General features: G+C 43.4%; 1 protein-coding gene across 1 annotated transcript in view; it reads right to left on the bottom strand.

Moving 5' to 3' along the window:
* Nucleotides 1-7,082: 7,082 nt before the first annotated feature.
* Nucleotides 7,083-8,498, bottom strand: part of LOC125242368 (tRNA (guanine(10)-N2)-methyltransferase homolog) — a 13,237-nt gene continuing 11,821 nt past the window's right edge. The window contains 1 exon segment of the mRNA XM_048151171.1: nucleotides 7,083-7,262. Coding sequence (XP_048007128.1) covers nucleotides 7,148-7,262 — 115 coding nt within the window. The 3' untranslated portion in view covers nucleotides 7,083-7,147.

The following is an 8,498-nucleotide window of genomic DNA, read 5'->3' on the forward strand; positions in this document are numbered from 1 at the left end:
TTTTACGCAAGTTCAAGGCTCCAAGCCAACTCACCAAAAAAAAATACCAAATGATCACTCGACCTATTGTGTTTCGACCAATTTTGTGTCGGCCAATTTTTACAATTACTTAATGATTATTCGTCGAAAAGTAAATCGGCGTATCAAATTTCTGCCTACTGACTCCGTTTACGAACGGATATTATGCGAAATGAGAATTTTCCAATCGTTATTCGGCCTAAACAGACGTCGGCGAATCGTTGTCGGCGTAACGAAAATCGGCGTATTTTATTTCGGAATATCAATCGGGCACCAATTATTAGACTTATATTGACCGGCATATAGACCGTGATTACCTTTTTGATTTTTGTCGAGCTCCCGATATTTCGACGCAGTTGCATGCATCATGATCACGGAAAACTGACGAAGGCGGGTGGATGTTAAAGTTGCATAGACAGCGCGCGATCTACCCTCCTTCGCGCGGTCAATATAAGTCTAATGAAAATAACCGTGAATCATTCAAAACTCTTATTAATAACTCGTGAATGTACCCCTAATTTCAAAAAGGGCGCTCTTTACTTGGAAGCAATGAAACCAACATTAACATTCACAAATAAAGCCAAAATTTATTAAAAATAAAGTTCAACACTTATATACAAACACGGTAAGAATTTCGTTAGCTAGTTTACGGCCGGTACAGCGACATCTAGCGAGACATTGGGTAAACTGTTTACTATGAGCTTACGGACGGACGCGAACATGCCGCCCACCAAGAACAACAGTTCTTAACATAAGTTAACAGTACAATAAACTTAAATATAATAACGTTGTGACGTACATGAGTATTGCGTTCTATATATACATTTGAATGCACGTACACAACAAAGCAAATTTAATTAGTTAATGGCAAAACACAGATTCTTGATGTAGGTCTTTTTATGAGATTATTTTTACATCTTAAGGTAACAACTCGCGTTACCTTGTCCAAACCTGGATGTGTTTCAACCACTTGACCGAGGAGCCATCTGGTAGGTGGCAAATCAGGCTCTTTTACCAGAACTACATCGCCTATCTTGGGTTCCGGAGTTTGTTGAGTCCACTTATGTCTTTGGAGGAATTGATTTAAGTATTCCTGGGACCAGCGCCGCCAGAAATCCTGCATCATACGCTGACATAATTGCCATCTACGTAGTGGCGAAATTGGCACTTGATCATAACATTGATCCGGTGCTACAACCAGTGATTCTCCCACTAAAAAATGACCCGGTGTCAATGGAAGAGATTCTCCATTGTCATGAATGCGCCACAGCGGCCTTGAATTCATGCACGCCTCGATTTGAGATAGAACAGTACTTATCTCTTCGAATGTAAGTGTGGCATTCCCCATCACACGTTTCAGATGAAATTTACAGGACTTTATGCCTGCTTCCCAAAGACCCCCAAAGTTCGGAGCGTAAGGAGGTATAAAATGCCATTGGGTTCCGTTGGATGCCATCCAGTCAGCCAGCTCGGGAATCAAGCTTGACTTTTCTGCATTGAAGAGATATTGAAGTTCTTTCGCCGCACCCACGAAATTAGACCCATTATCACTGTAGAGGTCACTACAATAACCTCGCCTCGCGACAAACCTTTTAAAGGCAGCGAGAAACCCTGCAGTTGATAGTTCACTCACTGCTTCTATATGAACGGCTTTGGTAGCCATGCATACAAAAAGGCAAATATACCCTTTGTATGACTTGTTGCCTCTACCCTTGGAGACACGTATATTGATGGGCCCAGCATAATCTACCCCGCTGCGTAGAAATGGCCTTGTTACATTAACCCTGGGTGAGGGTAACTGCCCCATCAATTGGTTCCGAATGTTGGCTGCGTTACGAACACAAGGAATACATTTCCTTACGTGGTTTTTAACCAAGTTCTTAAGACCTGGTATACAGAACTTAGCCCTAATATAATTAACCATCAGAGGCGCTCCTCCATGTAAAGTTTTAACATGCGCATCTTGAAGAATAAGCGGTGTCAACCACGCTGACTTCGGTAACAACATTGGGTGCTTTTGATCGTATGTCATGTCTGCACTCTGGAGCCGCCCACCAACACGGATTATTTCCAAATCGTCGAGAAAGGGAGTGAATGAGGTAAGTGGACTTTTCTTCTTTAGCCTACCTTTCTTAATTTCTTCGATTTCTTCCGCGTATGCTTGTTGCTGATTCTTTTTCACCATGATTGCTAAAGCTTCCTCTATTTCACTCTTCAACAGGTAAGTATGACTTTTTCTTTTATTTTTCAGGAATCTTCGGCAGTATGCAACAACTCTCAACAACTTAGTGAGTGAAGAATACTTCGACCATAAAGGATCTTCACTGTCTGACGAGGTTATCACAGTTTCAAGGTGAGTATGTACTTTCCTTTCCTCTAGCTGAGTACTTACTGACTTTGAAGCCTTGTAATTGATCACGTCTTGTTTTAGCCAAGCCGGTCCGTTTAGCCAAAGTTCAAAGTTTCCTAACTCAGATGCAGAAATCCCTCTTGATGCACAATCGGCTGGATTTTGCTCTGATCTCACGTGCGACCACTGACTCCGAGAAGTAGCTGTTAAGATCTCCGAGCATCTATTTCCTATAAAAGTCTTCCATCTGCTTGGATGACTGCTTAACCATGCCAGTACTACTTCAGAGTCTGTCCACGCGTGTATATTTGTTTTGTCTACTTCTAACACGTCAGAAACTTCAACCAACAGCTTTGCTAGTAAGACTGCTCCGCATAATTCCAACCGAGGAATCGAAATTTGTTTGATTGGTGAGACCTTTGTTTTGCATGATAACAAACTGACGTGTATCAACCCTTCTGCGTCAATAACACGTAAATACACCACAGCGGCATATGCAGCGTTTGACGCGTCACTGAAACCATGCAGTTCAACTAAAACTGAGTCAGCACTGTGATTTGTCCAACGTGGAAGTCTAAATTTGGTAAGTTGTGATAAGCTTTCCCTATAGCTTAACCATTCTTCCAGCAATGGGGAAGGCAGCTCTTGATCCCATTCGATACCCGCCAACCACAGCTTCTGAATGAACATTTTCGCTGTCACTATGCTAGGAGCTATCCACCCTAGAGGATCATATAGCTTCGCGATGTCCGATGTAACTTTTCTTTTAGTTACAGGTGCTGTTGGAGAAGGTAACTGGACCGTATAAGCAAATTGATCCCGACTTCGATCCCAGGTAAGTCCTAAGATTTTATTTACTTCTTCTTGCTTTATCTCTATCTTCTTATGCTCTTCTTTCCTTGCTATACTTTCTTGGATTTCTTCTAGCATAGCTTTGCTATTGCTTGACCATTTTTGAAGCTCAAAGCCTCCTTTGCTCAATATTGTCTTCATTTGGTGATAGATCTCTATTGCCTCTTGCTCGGACTCGCAACCTGACATCAGGTCGTCCATATAAAAATCCTTGCGTATTCTACTAGCTGCAAGCGGGAAGTCTGCACCCTCATCTAAGGCTACTTGAATCAATGTTTTGACAGCTAAGTATGGAGCTGATGAGACCCCAAACGTAACTCGATTTAACTTGTACTCTTTTACAGATTCCTTATTGTTTTCTCTCCACAAGATGCGTTGGTACTTAGTGTCCCTGTTGTCCACTAATACTTGCCTGTACATCTTGACGATGTCGGCAATGAAAACAATTGGATGCATCCGCCAACGCATGATTAAGTGCCTCAACTCTGGCTGCAATGTAGGGCCAACCATAAGGTCGTTGTTTAAGGACACCCCGTTTGTGCCCTTGCATGAAGCATCGAAGACAATGCGCACCTTAGTAGTTTCCCGTTCGTCCCGTACAACAGCATGGTAAGGTAAGTATAACCCCTTTTCTTTAGATTCTTGTTCTGTCAAAGGTTCCATGTGATTTAAGTCCCTATATTCATGGAACACCTTTGTGTATTCTGTTTCCAGACGCTCGTCGTTTTGAAGCCGCCTTTCCAGAGAATGAAACCTACGCAACGCAATCTCTCTGGACCCACCATCTACACAAGTTGGTTGCTGATCCCTGAACGGTAATCTAACAACGTATCTGCCCGCCTCATCTCGTGTAGTCGTCGCTTCATATATTTCCTCACATCTTTGTTCTTCAGGTGTCAAGATTCGTTGTTTGTTGCTAGGTTCTGACTCAAGTTCCCAAAAAGACCTCAGCAACTGATCCACCTGTGTGTGCAAGCTCACTAGCTTGCATGAGACGTTCGCCTGTAAACCTGTTTCTCCACATAAAATCCACCCCAATGACGTCTTTTGTGCCACTGTAGTCTCTTGGGGAGATTTGAATAAACCTGGTTGGATGATCCGTGCATAGACCTTTGCTCCTAACAGCATGTCTATTTTATTTGGCGTGTGATATTCAGGGTCTGCTAGCTCAACGGTTTGTAACTCAGGCCAGGATGTAATGGACACCTTTGTTGAGGGTTGATTAGATGTAACCTTGTCGACTACAAATGCCGTAACCTCGATGGCACTGTTGGTGTCAGATCGTGATGAAATCTTTATTTGAACGATAGACTTCAAAACTGTAATCAGCTGCCCTCGTAATCCTGTCACTGAAACCTTAGCTGGGGTTTGCTTTAACCCAAGCAACTGAACAGTAGCTGACGATACAAATGAAACTTCGGAACCCGGATCTATCAGGGCCCTTATTAGATGACTCTCCTCCTTCTCCCATGCTCTGGCTCTTACAACCGCGGTAGCCAGTAACCCGTGCTGTGATACTTCATTCACGAAGTGATTTGAAACGCTGGTTCCCGGTGTAGGTTCTATCGTTGACACATTCTGTGTATGAACTTGTGCCACAGTTTGACCAGACGCTGTCTCTTTTCCCTCATTGGCTTGTGAATCCCCTTTTTGATGTAAAAGCGAGTGATGTCTCCTGTTACAGATTTGACAATTTGTTGTAACTTTGCAGTGCCTGGCGGAGTGATTTTGGCCTAAACAGTTGAAACACATACCACTTGTTTGAACAAAATTACGCTTGACCTCGACATCCAAAGCATTAAAATCTTTACAATGTATTATTCTATGTTCACCTTTACAATAACTACAAGATACATTGCTAGCGACGTGCATGGTACTAACTCTTTGCCCCTGATTACCCTTGACCTGACTAAAATTCCCCTTATAGTTATTATTAACAAACTTAGGTTTATGGGCGAATCCCGGTTTAGGTTCCAAAAATTCTAAAGAATGATACCTCGTTTGCAAAAAGTCTTTAAATTGGTCCAGTGACGGTAACTGTTCAGATAGAGACACAAATTCGCTCACCTTACATTCCCAAATCTTCCTACTTTCTGGATCCAATTTATGACTAACAATGTAAATTATAATGATATCCCAAGTACTTGTGTTTATTTTGAGACTAGATAAAGCATTTAATGTTTCTGTAGTACAGTCTAACAATTGTTTGATGTCAGTGGCAGACTCAGTCAGAAGAGTTTTTTGTGCAAAAAATCTTTTTAAAATACAATTTGCTAAATATTGTTTATTATTATAGCGACTCTCTAACTGGGTCCAACACTGCACATAGCTCTCACTAGAAATAGGTATATGCCTAAGAAGCTGCTCCGCCTCGCCTGACAAATGCGCCTTGAGATAGTGAAGCTTCTGAATATCGTCTATGTCCTTGTTTTTGTGGATGAGAGAAATAAACAAATCTCGGAATCCCGTCCATTCCTCGTATTTTCCCGAAAATGTTGGTATAGTGATCTTTGGAAGCTTCACGTGACTTGATTTTGAAGTGGATGTATTTGGCAACATGGGACTAGCATTGCTGGGTATTGCCTTTAGCTTGCTCAAAACGTTCTTCAGTTCGCATTTATAGTCCATGTACAACTCGTTGGTCGCCTCATACACGTCGTTCTTCATATATGCAGTGTTTTTCAACAATTCTTGCTCTGGTAACATCATGATCTGCATATGCATACGCGAAAACTGTTCCCATAATGTTTCCAAGCTTTCCAGTCTAGTTTCGACGTATGCGACGGTAATCCGCTCCTTCGGAGATTTTTTATAATTGCTATACGCCTTAGTAATATGAACATTTTGATCCGTTTGAAAGTTGATACTTGTATCCAACTTACTCATCTTGAAAAATTACAAGTCCCAGCAAAATCTGTTCAAAATTTTCTAAGTCCCGATCCTCTCGTAAATCTGCTAAGTCCTTATAGGTATAGAATCTTCAAAAAAATCGCCAGTGTTTTTTTTCCTCAAAATTTTCTAAGTGTTTCGTCGTTTTAACTTCGCTATAAAATCGGGCATAGGTTCCCCGTCGGATCACTTTTTCTTAAATTATTCTAAGTGTTTAACACTTTGAAATTGTCTTCTGTCCATGAATTTTTCTAAGTCCAAATTTGACACTTGACAGTTGTATTGTTTTGACAGGTGACAGTTCCAATTAGTGACACTTTGCACAGATAAACACATAAATGTACTCACAGTTTTTAATCTTCTTACACTTCACTAGTACTCTGAACCTCAGTTTGAATCTTCCCGCCAAGTTGATCACCGTGACGTCACCCAAGGTCACGGCGCTGCTGACTCCGTCGACTGCTCCAATCCGCTGCCGCCCTCGGAGACTGCACCCTCGACAACAATCCGTTGCCACTTGGTACAGGAAAGCACTACTAAAACTTAAGGCCCACAGTACATCCCGGTTCGTAAAGGACCAATGAATGTACCCCTAATTTCAAAAAGGGCGCTCTTTACTTGGAAGCAATGAAACCAACATTAACATTCACAAATAAAGCCAAAATTTATTAAAAATAAAGTTCAACACTTATATACAAACACGGTAAGAATTTCGTTAGCTAGTTTACGGCCGGTACAGCGACATCTAGCGAGACATTGGGTAAACTGTTTACTATGAGCTTACGGACGGACGCGAACAACTCGTATTGTCAGATTTTCATTATCAAAAATTAACAATCACTGATTCTAACTTTCAAGTAGAATCAGTGATTATTAATTAACAATCACTGATTCTAACTTTTAAAAGTAGTCATTCCGACTTGCAAATGTTCATCGATTTTTAGGCTGCTGATAGAAAAAAAAGTCACAATAGTAATATTAATATTATACTTAGGTAAGGGTATATTGTACAATATATATAATTGATGAATAAAGTAGTTAAGTGAGTTGTGCGTTTTGAATCTCCTTCTGGCGCAAGTAGGCGGCCAGCTCCCGCGCGCGGCGCTCCTTGCGCGCGCGCCGCGTCTCCTCGCCCGAGTTGAAGTACTTCTCCCTGAGGAACACAATCATATTTAATTTATATTTACTGTTCAAATATACATCTAAAAAGGTTTGCTTATTACAGAGTACAAGACAGAACAGTAAATGGTAACATTTTCATAAAAAAACGGTAGTCTTAAATCGTACCGGAAGTAACATACAGCACACAAAGTTACAAGTGGTAGTCACTGTCTAATATGACAAGTTGAATAGGGGGCAGGGGCCGTCGCTTGTAACTTTCAGGTTTGAAAAATGTGGGCCAATGATCATCTAAACAATTTGCTAAGTTAAAACCGACCTCGAGCCACACAAGGCCCATCTGAAATTGACTTCATTTTAGCTATCGTATCACAAAGCCCGTAGACCTCCTGTCACACTATAACCGACCTTATCTTCCCCACATAAGGCTAACCTGAAGTTGTGAACCTCTCGTTTACAGCTATACACCTTCATCAGGCTCCGTATCTTGTTATGATTGTAACTTCTGGTAGAGAGCCCCGCCCTCCCACACGAGGCTCACCTGAAGTAGTGCGCGACGTCCCCGTGCGGCTCGCGTGTCTTCTCGTCGGAGAGCAGCCTCCTCGCAGTGAGCCGAGACAGCATGCTCGGGGTATACCTCACACACACACACACGAGGCTCACCTGAAGTAGTGCGCGACGTCCCCGTGCGGCTCGCGTGTCTTCTCGTCGGAGAGCAGCCTCCTCGCAGTGAGCCGAGACAGCATGCTCGGGGTATACCTCACACACACACACGAGGCTCACCTGAAGTAGTGCGCGACGTCCCCGTGCGGCTCGCGTGTCTTCTCGTCGGAGAGCAGCCTCCTCGCAGTGAGCCGAGACAGCATGCTCGGGGTATACCTCACACACACACACGAGGCTCACCTGAAGTAGTGCGCGACGTCCCCGTGCGGCTCGCGTGTCTTCTCGTCGGTGAGCAGCCTCCTCGCAGTGAGCCGAGACAGCATGCTCGGGGTATACCTCACACACACACACACACACACACACGAGGCTCACCTGAAGTAGTGCGCGACGTCCCCGTGCGGCTCGCGTGTCTCCTCGTCGGTGAGCAGCCTCCTCGCAGTGAGCCGAGACAGCATGCTCGGGGTATACCTCACCACACACACGAGGCTCACCTGAAGTAGTGCGCGACGTCCCCGTGCGGCTCGCGTGTCTTCTCGTCGGTGAGCAGCCTCCTCGCAGTGAGCCGAGACAGCATGCTCGGGGTATACCCACACACACACACACACAC

This window comes from Leguminivora glycinivorella, chromosome 2 (genome assembly GCF_023078275.1).
Source record: "Leguminivora glycinivorella isolate SPB_JAAS2020 chromosome 2, LegGlyc_1.1, whole genome shotgun sequence".
Lineage (NCBI taxonomy): Eukaryota > Metazoa > Arthropoda > Insecta > Lepidoptera > Tortricidae > Leguminivora > Leguminivora glycinivorella.